Source organism: Halichoerus grypus, chromosome 6, assembly GCF_964656455.1.
Source record: "Halichoerus grypus chromosome 6, mHalGry1.hap1.1, whole genome shotgun sequence".
NCBI classification, from domain to species: Eukaryota; Metazoa; Chordata; class Mammalia; order Carnivora; family Phocidae; genus Halichoerus; species Halichoerus grypus.
This window is the reverse complement of record NC_135717.1, coordinates 32,011,759-32,029,841: the sequence shown is the minus strand read 5'-3', so window position 1 is coordinate 32,029,841 and position 18,083 is coordinate 32,011,759. Positions and strand designations below refer to the sequence as shown.

Sequence of the window (18,083 nt, the reverse complement as noted above, 5' to 3'; positions counted from 1 at the left end):
ATATTAAATAAAACCCAGCCCCCTAAAGCAGATTAGGCCTTACTGTTCCGTCTGCAAGGTTCTACCTCTTTATAACCTACCCATTTTGGGGGATTTTCGATGGTAGGATCCTATCCCCCTGTCTTGCTCTCACCAGCCCCACCTCCAAACTGAAGGTAGCCATAAAAGAAGTCAGAAGGTGACTCTTCTTGAGTCAGTTCCTCTTGGTGTCCCCCTTTTCTTCCCAAACCATGACAGCTTAAGTCAGTCTGGGCCCTGGAGATGCTGTCTTTTTATTTATTTTAATTTTGTTTTAAGTTTTTATTTAAATTCCACTTAGTCGACAGTGTAATTAGTTTCAGGTGTAGAATTTAGTGATCGTGCTCATCACAAGTGCACTCCTTAATCCCGGTCACCTATTTCACCCATCCCCCCTTCTGGTAACCATCAGTGTGTTCTCTATAGTTAAGAGTGTTTCTTGGTTTGCCTCTCTTTTTTCCCCCATGTTTGTTTTGTCTCTTAAATTCCACATAGGAGTGAGATCATATGGTATTTGTCTTTCTCTGACTGACTTATTTCGCTTTGTGTTACATTCTCTAGCTCCATCCACATCAGATACAAAAATACTAACTCGAAGGGAGGGGGCTTTTGGCTGGCGCAGTGGTAGTGAGATTCTTGATCTCAGGGTTGTGTGTTTGAACCCCACGTTGGGTGCAGAAATTACTTAGAAATAAAATCTTAAAAAAAAAATTGAGACCAAAGGCAAGGGAAGCAAGGGCAAAAATGAACTATTGGGACTTCATCAAGATAAAAAGCTTTTGCAAAGCAAAGGAAACAGTCAACAAAACCAAAAGACAACTGACAGAATGGGAGAAGATATTTGCAAATGACATATCAGATAAAGGGCTAGTATCCAAAATCTATAAAGAACTCATCAAACTCAACACCAAAAGAACAAAGAATCCAATCAAGAAATGGGCAGAAGACATGAACAGACATTTTTCCAAAGAAGACATCCAAATGGCCAACAGACACATGAAAAAGTGTTCAATATCGCTCGGCATCAGGGAAATCCAAATCAAAACCTCAATGAGATACCACCTCACACCAGTCAGAATGGCTAAAATTAACAAGTCAGGAAATGACAGATGTTGGCGGGGATGCGGAGAAAGGGGAACCCTCCTACACTGTTGGTGGGAATGCAAGCTGGTGCAGCCACTCTGGAAAACAGTATGGAGGTTCCTCAAAAAGTTGAAAATAGAGCTACCATATGATCCAGCAATTGCACTACTGGGTATTTACCCCAAAGATACAAAAGTAGGGACCCGAAAGGCTACGTGCACCCCGATGTTTATAGCAGCAATGTCCACAATAGCCAAACTGTGGAAAGAGCCAAGATGTCCATCAACAGATGAATGGATAAAGAAGATGTGGTATATATATACAATGGAATATTATGCAGCCATCAAAAGGAATGAGATCTTGCCATTTGCAACGACGTGGATGGAACTGGAGGGTATTATGCTGAGCGAAATAAGTCAAACAGAGAAAGACATGTATCATGTGACCTCACTGATATGAGGAATTCTTAATCTCAGGAAACAAACTGAGGGTTGCTGGAGTGGGGGGTGGGGTGGGAGGGATGGGGTGACTGGGTGTTGGACACTGGGGAGGGTATGTGTTCTGGTAAGCGCTGTGAATTGTGCAAGACTGTTGAATCTCAGATCTGTACCTCTGAAACAAATAATGCAATATATGTTAAGAAAGAAAAAAAGAAGAAGAAGAATGTAGCAGGAGGGGAAGAATGAAGGGGGGGAAATCGGAGGGGGAGAAGAACCATGAGAGACAATGGACTCTGAAAAACAAACTGAGGGTTCTAGAGGGGAGGGGGTTGGGAGGATGGGTTAGCCTGGTGATGGGTATTGAGGAGGGCACGTTCTGCATGGAGCACTGGGTGTTATGCACAAACAATGAATCATGGAACACTATATCTAAAACTAATGATGTAATGTATGGGGATTAACATAACAATAAAAAAATTAAAAAAAAAAATTGAGGGACAACCCTGAGGGAGAGGAGGGAGTGCCTTTGGGAGCCAGGAGGCAGGGGTGTCAGCATCTTCAAGTCTTCTTGGAAGGGATACATGCACCCCGATGTTTATAGCAGCATTATCAACAATGGGCAAATTATGGAAAAGAGCTCAGCTGCCCGTCGCTAGATGAAAGGGTAAAGAAGATGTGGTATATATATATACAATGGAACATGACTCAGCCATAGAAAAGAGTGAAGTCTTGCCCTTTGCAACAATGCTCTTAAAGCTGTGCAGGTGGCACTCCCAGGGCATCTGGCCAGGCGCTAGTCCTCACATCGCCCAGGACTGGCCTCAGTGATTCTTCCGGTTGCCCTGACCACTGGTAGAGGCCTGAGGATGGGACTGGGTCTACCTGCCTCTACTCCAGCGGCAGGCACAGGTCTGGGGCAGCAGAGGCCTTCCAGGAACACTTGGGTGGGTGAAGCTCAGGGCCATAGCCTCCCAGACACCCCCCTACAGTGGGTACCCAGCAAATGAGGTCAGTGCCTTGAACTACAAGCCACCCACTTCATTTGAGCTGTGAGTTCTGATGGGCATTCCATTTTTTTTTTTTATGATTTACTTATTTACTTGAGAGAGAGAGAGGGTGCATGCACGGGGTGGGGGGCAGAGGGAGAGGGAAAGAGAGTCTTAAGCAGACCCCATGCTGAGCGCAGAGTCAGGCACGGGGCTCAATCTCAGAATCCTGAGATCATGACCTGAGCTGAAACCAAGAGTCAGATGCTTAACCGACTGCACCACCCAGGTACCCATGTTTCTTTGTTTTTTGTTTTTAAAGATTTTATGTAAGAGAGAGAGAGTGAGACAGAGAGCGAGCATGCAAGCGGGGGAGGAGCAGAGGGAGAGGGCCATTTTCCATCTTTGAGCAGGGAACCCCAACTCGGGGTTCGATCCCACAACCCTGAGATCATGACCTGAGCTGAAATCAAGAGTTGGACGCTTAACCAACTGAGCCACCCAGGCACCCCCCAAGGATAGTCTTGATTGTACGTGATATTTGCCCCAGGGACTGGCTTTGGGATCTCCCCTCCCTAATCTGGGGCTCTTCTTCTAAAGCTCTGCATCAGCCTGGCTGAGGGTTTTTATGCTAGATGCTCGGCCTGGGCCATGTGCTTCCATTTGCTTCAGCAGCATCAGGATCACCCGGGGGTTGAAAAGGCCCGTGAGTCCCGCTGCTTCTGAGTCTCCAGCTGGGCTCCAGTAGCCCCACTTTATCCGGCTTTCCAGGTGATTCTTGTGCACACGGGAGTTTGAGGACGGCCGTTTTCAAGAGCTCGATGATTCTCTTGCATCTGTTTGGGTTGGCATGTTTCCGGTTAACACTTCACAGCATTGCCTGCCATTTTTCTTGGGTGGTGAGTTGCTTCTCCGAATGGGAGTTGAGCTAACCACATCTGAAAAAGCACAGCCAGATTATCCCCAGAATGTCACTAGTGGTCATTGAACCTGGCATATATTTCAGTTGGTAACCCGTCATTTTCTTTCCTGTCAGGTATCTATACCACGTCTTGACCAAAAACACCACAGTCACAGAACAGAACCGGAACCTGCTAGTGGAGACCATCCGTTCCATCACTGAGATCCTGATTTGGGGAGATCAGAATGACAGCTCTGTATTTGAGTAAGGGTTTCCCAATGTTTTTTGTTTTTGGACTCTCCTTCCTTTGAATATTATTCTGAATGTATGCCATGAGTCATTCCTGATGACGTCAGGATTTGACACCCATTTGGGTCTTGTGCAGATCTCAATCTGTATCTCTATCTATATAAAATGTCCTTGAAACACTGGAGAAACGTAAGCTGACAGTGGGAACATCAGGGAAATGAATGTCTCTCGAAAAATCTGGAAACATGATAGACAATTTTCCAAATAGTGTCCGACAATCTCCCTGAAGGAAGGAGAAAATGTCCTGGGAAGTTAGCTTCTAAGTGAACTGAAGGGACCTTGCCCTGGGGAGACACGAAGAGCTCATCTTTGTTGTGTTTACTGCTGGGTAGGCGCAGTGCTGAGCTCTCGATGAGATAATCTAAGTCTCCCAGCTGCCCCGGGGTGGAGGCCCTCCTGTCATGAGCATCGCCATTTATGCTCACGGTCGCACAGCTGGTAAGCGGCGAAGGGGCTTCTCCTCATTCATGGACAGCCTCAGTTTCCTCATTTTTTTAAGGGGGGAGGGGCAGAGAGAGTCTTAAGCAGGCTCCACAGCCAGCACGGAGCCCCAGTGCAGGGCTCCGTCTCATGACCTTGAGATCATGACCTGAGCGGGAATCAAGAGTCGGATGCCCAGCCGAGTGAGCTGCCCAGGAGCCCCTCCTCATCTTTAGAGAGAAAGTTCCTGCCCAGCGCCTGGTACAGAGTAGGCACTCAAGAACTGTTAGCACATGATCATTTGTAAAGATGTCCCTCCTGGACGGTTAGAAAGCAAAGACTGGAAGCTGTGGGCAGCTTCCCCAGTAGGCCTGTCTCCGAGTCTGAGTGCAGAGGGATCTGGCTTATGACAGCCACCAAACACAGATTTTATTTTTATATGAAATATTCTCAACTCTAAGTATGGAGGCCACTTAAAAAACCCATTTAAAACAAATAAAGGTGTTCTGTTTCCAGCCTGGCTTCTTCTTAGATATTCTGATTTTCCAGATAGCTCTCTGTTTTTATCAGTAGGGTTACCTAAGATAAAGCTATTTGTGGAAAATGCAAACCTGTGACACTGGCCTTTTCCCCAAAGGAAAACGTGAGTAAAGGGGAGGTGTTGTCTGCAAACGGGGCTGGCATCCTTTGAGGATGCACAGGGAATCGATCGGTTGGTTGGTGTCCGTTTTGGAAATGTGAATGACCTTTGGGTTAAAGGTTAGAAACCGTGTCCCCCTTGACTAGAGTAGACTTTCTGAGCCCATCTGTTGTCTCAGAAAAACTGCTGAGCCCTTAGAGGCCCAGCGATTCCTAAATGGCTCCCCAGGAGAATTTATTTTTAATCTTTCAGAATAATTTTAGATTTATAGAAAAGTCGCAAGGATGGTACAGAAAGTTCCCAAACACCCCTCACCCTGTCTCCCCCACTGTTAATATCTTATCTGACTGGGGTGCATTTGTGGAAACAGAAGCTAACCCTAGTACGTTAGTGTTAAGTAAACTCCAGACTTGATTTGGATTTTGCCAGTTTTTCCATGAAGATCCCCTTGCTGCTCTAGGAACACAGCCCAGGCTCCCACAGTGCATTTAGTTGTCATGTCGACCCAGCCTCCTCTGAGCTGTGACAAATTTTCAGTCTTGTTTTCCTGACCTTGATGGCTTTGAGAGGTACTGGCCAAGGGTCCTGTAGAATGCCCTCTACCCCTGTCTGGGTTTCTGTGATGTCTTTCTCATGATTAGCCTGGGGGTTATGGGGAAGACCACAGTGCGCTTCTCATCCCACAATATCAGCCGTCACAATATCCACCTGCTCTCTGGTGAGGTTAATCTGATCGCTTGCTTAAGGTTGTGTCGGCCAGGTTTTTCTACCATAAAGCTATTCTTCTCCCCTTTTCCTACACTGTTCTTTGAAAGAGAGTTGCTCCATTTAGCCCACCTGGGGACGTGGGAATTTAGCTCCACCTTCTGGAAGTGGGGGGTGAGTTTCTACATACATTATTTGAAATTCTTCTGCACGGAAGACTTGTCTCTTCTTCCCGTTTATTTATTCAGTGATTTATTTATATCACTATGGGCTCGTGGATGTTTATTATATACTTTGGATTAAAGTATACTGTGTCCAGTACTGTTACTAAATGCTGTGTTATTAATACTAATTAAAACGCAATACTGCATTATTGGATTAAAGTAGACTTTGGATCCAATACCGTGTTATTTTTTGTGTTGCTCCAGGTCCAGCTTTGGGCACTGAGGGCTCTTTCAGGTTTGGGTCCCGTGTCCCTTGACACACCCCGTCCTTCTGGTTTTTTTGAGCACTTCCTTACTTCCCTGTCCTCTAAGATGCTGCAGGCTCCTCTTGTATTTTCCCTGCCCCAGATCTAGAATTAGCCATTTTTCTAAGGAACCCTTCCCTCCCCTAGGGAGTTTTAAAAATCTAGGCTCCTGGATTTCATGCTAGACCTGCAGAATCTGTCCCTGGGCCAGGTCTGGGTACAGACATTTTAACAAGTTCCCAAGTTGGTCATGGTGCTGCTGTGAGCTTGTTGGGGGATGCTTGGGAGTCACTGATGACTTCAACCTGAAGCAAAGGAAGACAAAATAGGCCAAATGATAGAGATATTCTGGGGACCAACGTGCATGGCATTTGTAGGCAGACAGGCTCCCAGAATCAGAATTGGAAAAGGTTTGATTTTGTTTTTCTGGTTTGCTTATTCGTTTACCTTTTCATGAATTCAAACAAGTTATGCAGCACTGAGCAAGAGCCAGGCCCATGATCCTGCCACCATGGAGCTGACAGCCGAGGGGAGAGAGACCCCCAGAACCAAGTGACAGACACTCGTGACTGCAGGGACCTGTTCTGAGTCACCCAGAGGAGCGGTTACTACCTGGTCTTAGCTTGCATACAGAGAACACATAACTAGAAACACCATTTTCTGCCTTTCAAGAAAGGTATCAGGGGGTCCTGTCTCCATTGTAAGACTAAAAGAGCCAGCGTGTACCCCCAAAAGTCCACGTTCCCAGGCTGCATGTAGACAGATGTCCTGTCTAGAACAAGAAAGGCAGAAGCTGACCTGGGGGCTGGGTAGCCCCCCTCCCCCATCAGCCCCTTCAATCCCTTCCAGTTCTTTCCCCCCAGATTTGGAAACTTTTACTAGCATTGTCTTGCCCCTTTGTAGGGAATTCCAGGTGGTGCTGTTTAACACGCAAAGATACCAAAGCAAAGGAAAGAGGCCTAGTAAGGAAAACTAAGGATAGAGAGTATTAGATGGGAAAAGCTGCCTGGTGGGTTTCTCAGCACAGGTAGATTACTATGTAATCACAGTGCGTTAAGATCTTCCCCATTCTGCTTCCCAGGATCAGCACTGTGCTCACATTCTAGGGAGAGAGCGCAAGAGGCCACATTTTGCTGTGGTGGAGGACGGCGTCCACGGGGAAGCCGGGGCCTTGCAGGCGGGGTGATCCAGCTGTTCTGCAGATGCCTTTGGGGGTCGGGGGCTGTCCACACCCGTGTGCTGTGCACGTAGCCACCGGATGATTTGTATTTCCACGTGTAGAAGCAAACCACTGATGCTTTTCCATTCTCTCCCCAGCTTCTTCCTGGAGAAGAACATGTTTGTTTTCTTCTTGAACATCCTGCGGCAGAAGTCAGGCCGCTACGTGTGCGTTCAGCTGCTGCAGACCTTGAACATCCTCTTTGAGAATATCAGTCACGAGACCTCACTTTGTAAGGACAATCCTTGACACTTGCCTCCTCACCACTGAGCTTTGGTAGCACGTAGCTTGGCGTGGTTTTCGTGTTGCTTTTGCGTGTCTGTGCTTAACATTGTGTCTTTGTGTGCTTGGGCTGCTGTAATAGAAGGCCCTGGATTGGGGGTTGAGAGCACAGAGATCTGTTTTCTCATAGTTCTGGAGGTTCGAAGTCCAAGAACAAGGCGCCATTAGGGGTAGTTTCTGGTGAGGCCTTTCGTCCTGGTTTGTAGATGACCGTCTTCTTGTTGCTTCTGGTGTGGCCTTAGTTTTTGTGTGTGTGCATGCACGTACGTGGAGAGAGAGTTCTGGTGTCTTCTTAGAAGGACACCAGTTTTTTTTGATCAGGGGCCCACCCTAGGACCTTGTTTAACCTTAATTACCTCCTTAAAGCATCTGTGTATATTGTAGTCACAGTGGGGGTTAGGGCTTCCTGGTGTGAGTGGTGGTATCATGCAGTTCGGTCCATAACACCAAGTTTATCCCTGCGTGGTGTGGTACCGTGAAGGGCTGAGAGGGCTCCCCTCTGCTCAGTGATTCTGGGATGTTCCCATTTTTTTCTTTATAACTTGTTGGGGTCGCTGAATCATCAGCCAACAGAATAAGGGCTAGAAGCAGCAAGGTGAGGAAGAATGGCCCAGGGGTGTGCAAGGTGTGGGCTCTGGCAGCTGACTTGCCTGCCTAGGGTGCAAGGGTGCGGCTCGGAGCTGCTTCTCTGCCCTCACTAAGCCCGGGCTCTACATCTGAAACAACCACCCTGTGAGGGCCGTGCCCTCACTTAGTGCCCAGGGAGTTCCAGTCGGCAGCCCGTGGTGACAGCTCTAGCAAGGCCAGAATCCAGAAGGGGCTGTGGCCCAGCCGAGTTAGTTCAGGGTCCACAGCTGGGGGTGATTGTGCCCCTGGAGGGCATTTGTCAGTGCCCGCGGACATTCTCGGTTGTGGTCGTGGGCGGGGGTGGGGTGTTGTTGGCATCTGGTGGGTAGAGCCCAGGGGTGCTAAACATCAAACAGCACAGTAAAGGATTATCTAGCCCAAAATGTCAGCAGGTCGGAGGGCAAGAAACCGGGTTTAGCTTCTCTCCCTGCGTGCTTGACCTCTAGCTTTATTACTCTAAGACAACTACAGCAGTCCCTGCCTGCCAGAAGCAGGGACGAGAAGACAAGTGACTGAATGTCTGTGTCAAAGGCAGGCTCTAGGTCCCCAAGACGGGTTTAGAAAAAGTTTCTGGTGGGTGGAAGGAGGTAGAGGTGGTGGCATTCCCCCTCAAGAGGAGGCTGTGCATGGTGGCTCTGGGAAGCGGCCACTAGGTGGTGCTGCCGTTCCAGGAGTCTGCTCACACTTCCCGACGAATATGAGTTGACACATATGAGTTGACTCACTCTCCCTAAGTGGTTTCCCTTGTTAACAACTTTTGTTACCCTGGATATGAATTGTGTGCGGTTTCTGAAAACTCCGAGCGGGGAAGACCCGGCTCGGGGGTGCAGGCTCTGGACTGCGACCCACCAGGTCCCAGGCCCGGCTCTGCCACGTTGGCCTTGCGTGGGCTCCAGGGGTGGACTCTCCGCTCCCCGCTGCGGTTTCTGCTTCTGTGAAGTGGAGAGGATACTCGTATCTGGGGAATAGAGTGGTCTGAGGATTAAGTGTAACAGCAGATGTGCAGAACGGAGCCTGGGGTCTGGCAGATGGAGGCGTCCACTGGAGCTGCTTTCATCGTTAAATCCAGCGTTCCCCCAAATGTCTGTTCTCGGGTAATCCGGCCTAAGCCCAGCTAGCCACAGTAGTTGGGATGGTAGAAAATGCTGGAGTTTCTGGATCACATGGCTTTTCTTGAATTAGGACTGAAAAGGGGGCCGTGCTATGAGAAACGCAGGCAGACGCCACTGTCTTTAGGAAGAACTCACCAGAGAGCTTTTATAAGCCCTGCAGAAGGGGCAGACATCACCACCTTTTACAGCACTTCGATTTGGGGGTAGGGGGAGGAGGACACGTGACTTTGGCTCTCATTTTTATTTTCCAGTCATAGGAAGGAAACGTCCTTATTCTGAAACAACAGCACCAAAAACCAAACAGCATGAGAATATAGAAAGCAAAAGTTCCGCAGAGCCTCTCCCTCACAGTCCAGTGGACACATAGCATTTTGCCATTTGTTTTCTGTTTTCTGACTTCCTGCCGTATCTCAGATCTTCATGCAGCCTGTTCACGTGCCCCCACCTAGTGTGGCTCCAGAGCTGCGTCTTGCTGAGCCCTGAGCTCTTCAACCTGCCCACGGTCATCGAGGTGCTTTCCGGGTTTTCACTATTACCAGCAGCCATTTCACAAGTGCACCTGTCGCCTGTCGGGTTCAGTGACCTAAGTCACAGAGGGCCCGAGAGACTGAGATTACTTAGAGACTCCTGGGTTGAGAAAAGGATACCACAGAAAGTCGGCCACCCAGTGAGGGGGTAGTAGAAAAATCCCAGCCGAATAATAGAGACACCTTGGCTGCCCCCACAGTGGCCCTCACCACCCACAGAGTCATTCTGTGGAGGCCCTGGAAAAGTCCCCGCTGGGGAATGATGGGAGCATGTGGCTTTTCCAGCTCAAGAGTGCAGCTGAGAGGCTCGTGGTTGTATGTCTGAAGCTGCTGGCAGCGGCGTCCGTGCCCCTGGTGGCCCGGAAGCCGCCAGCCAGTCACAGTGGGGCTCCCCGTGACATCTCCGCAGTCCGTTCTCCTGCCAGCTCATTCATCTCCAGCCACAGCCAGGACAGAATGGGGAAGAAGGGCTCTAGGCCTCAGCATCACCTGGGCTGCTTGTTACAAGTTAAGATTCTAGGCGTGTAGGTTGTGGACTGTGCACAGAATGGAGCACTACATAGCAAAATGGAGGAAAGGAGTGGATTCTTGCCACTGCGTGCGGCAACTCGGATACCTCTCAGATATGGTGACCGGTGACAGGCCAGACACGAGAAGCGTGCATGTCGTGTGGTCCATGGGTATGAAGCTCTAGAACAGGCAGTACGAGTCTGTGTGCTTCAAGTCAAACCAGGGCTTATTGTTGGGGAGAGGGGGTTGACTGGGCAGGGCTGTCAGGGAGCCTTCTGCAGAGCTAGAGGTATGTTCTGTCTGATCTGGATGGTCCTTACGTGGTGTATATGTTTGCAAAAATTCATCCAGCTGGACACCCAAGATTTGTGGTGTGTATGTGTATATACCCGTGTGTGTGTGTGTATACACTACATATATACATAGAAATACATAGGTACCTGGATTTAAGAGTCACCTGTATGTAAATTTCCACATATATCAAGCTGTACACTTAAGAGTTATGATATGTGTAATGTCATTTTTAAACAAGTCAATTAAGATTCTTAGGACCCCCCGCCCAGACCCACTGCCTCCTCTCTTGGAGCTTCAGGATTTGCCTCAGGAATTGTTAGAATCAGGAGGTACAGAAAAGTGTGCTAAGACTACAGACTGCAGGGCCTGTCTATAAAGCCAAGAACACCCAGGAGGCTTTTCTGAGGGCAGTGGCTTTCTTGGAGAGCTGGCTTCTGAGGAGAACCCAGCAGTGGGCCCTGCCATGGTCCCTCTCGCCGCCCCGGGCTCCTGGATGGCTCTTTGGGGTGCGTTTGGTGATGTCAGCCTTTCTAGCCGTACTTTGGTTTAGGTTGGGTACCTCTTTGGCACGAAATAACGGTCTGTTTCCTGTTCCCTCCCAAGACCAACTGTATTCAGTCCTGGTGGCTGGAGGGTCAGTGGGGTCTCTGGGGTCTCCGTGTAATAGCGCTAAGAGACATGGTAGCTGCCATTACTGCATGCTTGCTTTGTGCCCCTCACTGTCCATAGTGCTTCGTCTGCTTTAATCCTCATAGCAGACCCCTGGGGAAGGTACTGTTATTCCTGTTTTTAGACAAGGAAACTGGAGAGTGGGGAGGGTAAGCGGCTTTCCCAGGGTCACCCAGCTAGAAGTGGCAGGGGCAGTGTGGATCCAAGTCCCCTTCGAACGCAAGGCTTCTGAAATACGAGCAGGGCTCCTTAACACGCTCAATGTACCTCGTCCACCCCAGAGATCTGAGTCGGTGGGCAGGGCTGGGGCCCAAGATTCTGTGTGTCTGATGAGCTCCAGGTGATGCTGGGCTGTGGGGTCTGAGGACCAGATTTTGAGTAGCCAGGTTCCCAGCCATTGAGCTTTACTGCCTTACCACATCTGCCTGCAGGTGTGGGTGTTGATCCCATCTGCCTTTAACTATTGGGGGGCGGCGGTGGGATGGTGCAGCGTTCACAGACTGGCTGCCCACAGGACACACAGTGGGGGTGGCAGCACCCGCTTTGCAGGGTGGCTGGGGAGGACTCAGAGACTTGCGTGGACAAGGACCCAAGGCCGGGGTTGCGAACTGCAGGCCCACAGGCTGCAGCTGGCCTGTAGACCTATTTCTGCCTGCCAGTCCAGCATGAAGAACTAGCTGGTCCTGTGGCCACCATTGCAGAGTCAGGGTCAGCCTTCAGATGTTTTCCAGCTTCCCTCACACAGTTGGAGGCTCCCCTGGTGCTGGGCCTGCATTTCTGCAGGGGCTGGGGGTTTGGACGAGGGTGGCCGTTCTGCAGTTGACCCCCGTGCCTTGGGCCCTTGCCACCCAGTCTTCATTATTCATCCCCATTAGTGCATGACATTGACACAGACTTTGACGTAGGACCTGACTTCCAATTCCATCTCTGGGACTAACGGTCTCTGTGACGTCTGGAAAGTTAATCAACCTCTGAATTTTTTTTTTTTTTTAAATTCTCTGCAAAATGGGGAGAACAAGACCTGCTGGGCCGGATTGGATCGTTGTGGTGATAATGTAAAGCACTCAGCCTGGTGCTGGGCGTGTAGTGGAGGGTTCGGCATGAAGTAGCTTTTAGGAAATCATGTTGCTCTATGGGGAGAAAAAAACCAAACAGCCCTTTGTCGCATTCAGGGATGGCAGTGTGACTCTTGATGGCAACATGGAGCAGCTTTTAATAAAATACAGTGCTTTTTCCCCTCATGTGTGGGTGGTTTGTGAAAATGCCCACACACCAGCACATCTGCCCCACCCCCAGCTCTATGTTGAACTTTGCCAGCAAGGAAAAAAATGTTCAGACGTTTTTTCTATTTGGTGTAGGAGGGAGGGGTAGCCTGGGCCTTTCTCTCTCATGGCTCTTGAACTTTCTGGAGGCTGCGCATAGCGGCTGCCTGATTTCTGTGTTGGTTAAAGATGAAGCTGCTCCCTGTTGGCCTTTTAAACCCCAGCGACCCAGAAGCTTGATGGGTTCGAGCACATTCAGAGTCCTCTGTTACCTGACTTTGTCTGCTTGGCTTTCCTCCAGCACGAATTAACCCATCTGTTTTGTGTTTTTTTTTTTTCCCTCCCTCTAGATTATTTGCTCTCTAATAACTATGTAAATTCTATCATTGTCCATAAGTTTGACTTTTCCGATGAGGAGATTATGGCATATTATATATCGTTCCTGAAAACACTTTCGTTAAAACTCAACAACCACACCGTCCATTTCTTTTACAACGAGGTAAGTAAGTGCCAGAGGGGTACGTACATTGGGGCGGAAAGCTAGCCGGTCAGAAGAGCACCTTCAGGCCGGGTGGCCTCGTATCTGTTGACAAAGTACTTGCATGCTCACCCTTACCTGATTTTCATAGCGACACTGTCAGACCTTGACCTGCTTTTAAAAAGAAGTTGGTTGTTTTTTGTTTTTGTTTTTGTTTTTTTAATTTGTAAGTCACCTCTCTGTTTCTAATGTAAAATTCAGTTTGTGCTACCCGAGAGCATTGCCTTCTCGGCAGGGAGAAGTGCCTGAGGGTTAACTCGGGGTGTGCTGCCCTGTGGGAAAAGCCGGCACTGTGGTTCGCCCCGGCTTTGCCACTTTCCTGCTGCATGACCTCAGAGACTTCTCCATCCTCTGAGCCTCAGTCTTCTCATCTGGGAGTGGGGATGAAGATCTATACCTAGCAGGATTTTCCAGGGGTTGAATTAAATGAGATGATGTCTTCAAAGCCCCTAGTACATACCTGGCTCCTTAAAATCACAGCCATTGCTGCCCTTCACTTGCTAACGTCCCTGGTATTCCTTGGGAGAATTACTAGCAATTTTAGTACATAAGTTGCTGCTGTTTTCACAGTGAAAAGGAACTTGAGAAGCTCAGTTTATCTCACATACCAAAAGGTAACCGATGTTGGCTCTCCTGGGCCGGTTCATCCTGTGGCTCCGCCGCTTCAATGAGGATGCAGGCTTTTTCATCTGTCTGCTCCGCTGACCATATAGTTGGCAACCGTCCTCAGGCTCGACCCCTCATGGTCTCAGGATGGCTGCAGCAGCTCCAAACATCACATATTCATGCACCACTGCCGAAAAGCCTGAAGAGGTCGCTTCTCTTCTTGTGTTCCTTTCTAACTTCCAAAAACACTTCTTTCCCAGAAGCCCCCCAGCAGACTTCCTCATGTGTCTTCCTGGTCAGAATCGTGCCACATCTCCCTCACCGGATGTCAGGAATTTGGGAGCAGCCTCACAGGGCAGCTCTGCTTGGTCTCTCATGAGGCTAGATGTGAAGGCTGGATCGGGTTCGGGCTATCTGCTTCCAAGGCGGCTCACTTCTGCGGCAGACCAGTCAGTGCCGGCCTTTGGCAGGAGGCCTCGGTTCCATAGGCTTCTCCAGTGGCTGCTTGAGTGCCTTCATGGCATGGCGGCTGGCTTTCCCCAGAGCAAGCGACCCAAGAGACCAAGACGAGCTGCAGTGCCTTTTGTGACCCAGCCTCAGAGGACACACACCGTCTTTCCCACCATGTTATTTAGGTCACACGGGTGGGCCCTGACCCAGTGTGGGAGAGCATGATAGCACGTGAATACAGGCGGTGATGGTCACTGGGCCGTCCTGGAGGTGGGCTACCACACAGCCATGTGCTGTCTGCTTCTGTCTGCTTCTTTCTAGAATCAGACCGCCCTCTCAAACATACCCTCTGAGTGTGGGCAAAATCCATCTAGCTGTCCCCATGGGATGCAGCAAGAACAGCCTGAACCTTGATTTTCCATGTCTAGATTAGGAGTGGGGAAGAACTGGTCTCAGAGGGAAGAAACATTAGTTGTCAACCACAGCCACAAAATGTATGGCAGTTTGAAAAATTAACATTGTGTGGCCCAGTATCTGGCAGATGGTAGGTGCTCGTTCACCATGTCCAGAGACACGTAGATGATCTTTGCATCATGCCAGAGACTCCCCGGGTGGGTGAAATTCAGGCCAGAGAGAGGTACCTCCACTCAGGTGCAGCTGGGCTTGTGTACCCCGGGATGGGAGGGCAGGACCCTGCGATTCTGGGACCAGAGCGATGCTTCTGGAAGAACATCCTGCTGGTCACCAGGGGAGGTGAGCTCAATTTCCTCTTGCATGTGGGCCAGTGTTGTAGCTGCCACTTGCCAAGGGTACACGTCTCGTGCTCAAAGTGGCATTGCCCCCATTAGACAGTTGTCACCGTGCTCTAGGCCGGCTGTTGCCTCTTCCCCACGCCCGCACTGCCCACGGGTGCCCTTGGAGCGGGGTTGCAGAGCCATGTGGGACACTGGCCAGGAGAGGGCAGCAGAGCTTGCCCCGCACAGCTCTAGGCCCAGATCCAGGCCCCAGCAGTGCAGTTCTATGCTTCGGAACTGCTTTGATCCCTTCTGATGGTATCTTTTTAATGCCAGCAGATTCCCCAACCCCTCCTCCTCCATGGTAATGTGTCTACTTTTAGTATTTCTAAGTAGAGAAATGTGTCCTAGCCAGAAGAGATTCCGAATGCCGTAAAACTTCACACTTGCCTTTCATTAGTTGAAGTGGCCTCTGAGAGTAACGATCGGCCTCACTGCTGATGCTTGTTAGATGGGAGGTCCGGTGGTAGGCCCCGGCCCCTGAAATCACCTCAGTGACTCCTAGCAGCTGCGAAGTGGGAGTTGTGATCCCCATTTTATAGACGAAGGCACATAGGCTTAGGAATATTATAGCAGGCAGCTGCGAAGCAGTAAGACAGATCACAAGCCCAGGTCTGGCATTGTCGGGACCCTTTTCTATTTGTTCTGGGACGGTCTCGCCTCCCCATTCCTTCCCACATTCCCCACTGGGAATGAACCACTGGCTTGAGGTTCATGGGGGATAATGGTTTTTTCCGCTTTTATGGATGTTTGATACGATTCGGAAAGCTGGGTGGGGGGAGGCCTGCCCTATGGGTTTGTAACTCGTTTTCGGTACTTCTTTTGTTTTAGCACACTAATGACTTTGCCCTGTACACAGAAGCCATCAAGTTTTTCAATCACCCTGAAAGCATGGTTAGAATTGCTGTAAGAACCATAACTTTGAACGTCTACAAAGGTAAGCTTCCCTAGGCACTCAGGCCTTGTCTGATTTCTAACCTGACGGCTGGGGCTTGCTCTCTTGAGTCTGTATACACAGCTCTCCGGTGGGGACAGGGGGCTCCTGTATGACAGCTGGGGTTGCATGTCTCATGAAAGGCTCGTAGTCATGGAACATTTAACAGGCCCCTCCTGTGAAGTTTTGTGCCACTTCTCTCGCGTGCGCTCAGTTCTATATGTTGAAGTCTCCGTACAGACACACGGTAGTAGTAACGTCCTAAGAAAGGCACGTGTGGGACTCCAAGCAGCCATGTGATACTTAGATAAAGTGGAGTTGTCTTTTGAATGTTATATTTACATTTTTGTGTTTCAGGCTGTAAACTGTACTTAAGTACAGCCTGGGGTTATGGGATCTTTGAATAATGTATAGAAGCATTTGATGTCACAAACGGCAGGGGGCAGCATTGTATTCTCAACTGAATTGGGCTTTTGTCAAGATGTACTTAATGCCCAAAACGTTGCCTCCGGGAGAAAGCCCTTCCACGGGTTCCTGCCCGCCTTGGCACAAAGTCTGGCTGGACACAAGTTTCCTCGCCTAGAACTGCCCCCTGAGGGCACGTCTCCTCTGCCTGACACTGGGATTATTCACCCTGGAGTCACCACACTGGAGCTGGGACTCCATATTCTCAAGGACTAAAGGGCTTTGACCTTCACGAGTTTTGAGTCATGATGTTATTACTTGAGATGACTCCTAATTGGGGGTGGGAGGAGCTCCTCAGGGACTCACTCCAGCCTCGTTGTGGGATTGCTCTAAATTGAAGAGCCTAAGAGCCCGGTGGGCCCCCCGTCCAGGGTCCCAAATGGAGAGTCGGAGAGCTGGATCCAGCCCTCAGACGTGTTTTGATTGGCTTAGGTATTCCTTGAAAAGATACATAGTTGCCAGTATTTAAACATGGGGAGACCTTGGGTCGCTCTGTGTTTTTCTGACTTGAAAGTAGAGACTTGGCTGCTCTGGGCCCACAGTCTTGTAGGGCAGTGGTGAGTGGGCACTGAGAAGCAGCGCCTCTCCCTGGGGTTGAGGCCCGGGCTCCCTAGTTCACAGGCTGGGTCTCCCAGCCTCACTCACTGAGTCACCAGTCCACCCAGCAGGCTGCTGAGTTTGTGCCCTGGTCTGAGCCCCAGTTCTGCCGCCCCTGCTCTCTCCTCTCTCTTGTTCTCTTCCAGCCCATATCTTTAGATGCCTCCTGCCCTAGCCCTCTGTCCCTCTGAGCAACTGTCTCACCATCCCAGTTCCTAACCCTGTTAACTGTTGTCTGTTTTTTGCCTTTCCTTCAATGACGATTCCCGTGTTCCTTATTCCAGTGTCATGTAAGTTATTAACTTCTGGTTTTCTGCTTTCTTAACTTACCTTACATGTAATATACAGGAAACTTGCCTAATAATGGCATGGTTTCCACTGTAGTCAAGCTAAATGCATTGCTGAGAAGTAGGCTTTCTGATTGCACTATTAATGTTTAGTCCAATTAATTCATTTTATTAACTATAAAAATAGCGTAAGAACTGCCTTGATGTGTATGGTTTAATGAATAAGATAACCATTTTTCTAGTATTCCCAGGAAAGACAGAAAAGGTTCAGATTATAGCAGAGAGCTTTTTCATTGTGGTTTGTTTTTTTTTTTTTTTTTTAATCGCCCCCAGTTATTTTTGGTAGCTTGACTTTTTGTCTTCTTCTTCTTTTGTGAATTTTCTCAGTGGATAACCAGGCCATGCTGCACTATATCAGAGATAAAACCGCTGTTCCTTACTTCTCCAATTTGGTCTGGTTCATTGGGAGCCACGTGATCGAACTTGATAATTGTGTGCAGACTGATGAGGAGTAAGTGACCGCCTTGCGGGGGGCAGCTGGGGGCGGGTGCTTCCCAGGCAGAGAGAGTAGTTAGGGGAGAATTCCATTTTCACTGAGGGAAAATAAAACACTAGCATGAAACTTCCCCACCTGTGTGTCGGTAGAATGTGGACTTCTATCCTCTGAAAGGTTCCACCCACCTTCCACTTTTTATAACTGTGGAAAGTTAGAAACACCTCTCATACCTCCTAGAAGGGAAGAGGGTCACTAAAATCAGCGCACCCGTATATGGGGTGCCAGGCAGCTGGTAAGAAGAGTAAGATGATCCGCCACCAGGCGAGCAGATAAACAAAATGGGGCGTTTGCATACAGTGGGATAATACTGGGCAGTAAAAGGAAAGGAAGTGCTCACACATGGCACGCCATGCTTGGACCTTGAGAGCATGATGCTCAGTGAA

At 49.2% G+C, this 18,083-nt stretch overlaps 1 protein-coding gene across 10 annotated transcripts in view; it reads left to right on the top strand.

Moving 5' to 3' along the window:
• The window catches only part of CLEC16A (C-type lectin domain containing 16A), a 202,579-nt gene that overhangs the window by 9,259 nt on the left and 175,237 nt on the right, over window positions 1–18,083 (top strand). For 9 of the 10 annotated variants that reach the window (XM_078074799.1, XM_036070365.2, XM_078074801.1 and 6 more), the window contains exons 2-6: window positions 3,564–3,692; window positions 7,289–7,422; window positions 12,824–12,972; window positions 15,693–15,798; window positions 17,532–17,655. In XM_078074799.1, the coding sequence (XP_077930925.1) occupies window positions 3,564–3,692; window positions 7,289–7,422; window positions 12,824–12,972; window positions 15,693–15,798; window positions 17,532–17,655 (642 nt within the window). Of the gene's footprint in view, window positions 1–3,559; window positions 3,693–4,069; window positions 4,176–7,288; window positions 7,423–12,823; window positions 12,973–15,692; window positions 15,799–17,531; window positions 17,656–18,083 lie in introns of those variants that run through there. The other variant, XM_078074802.1, reaches the window with a different exon arrangement.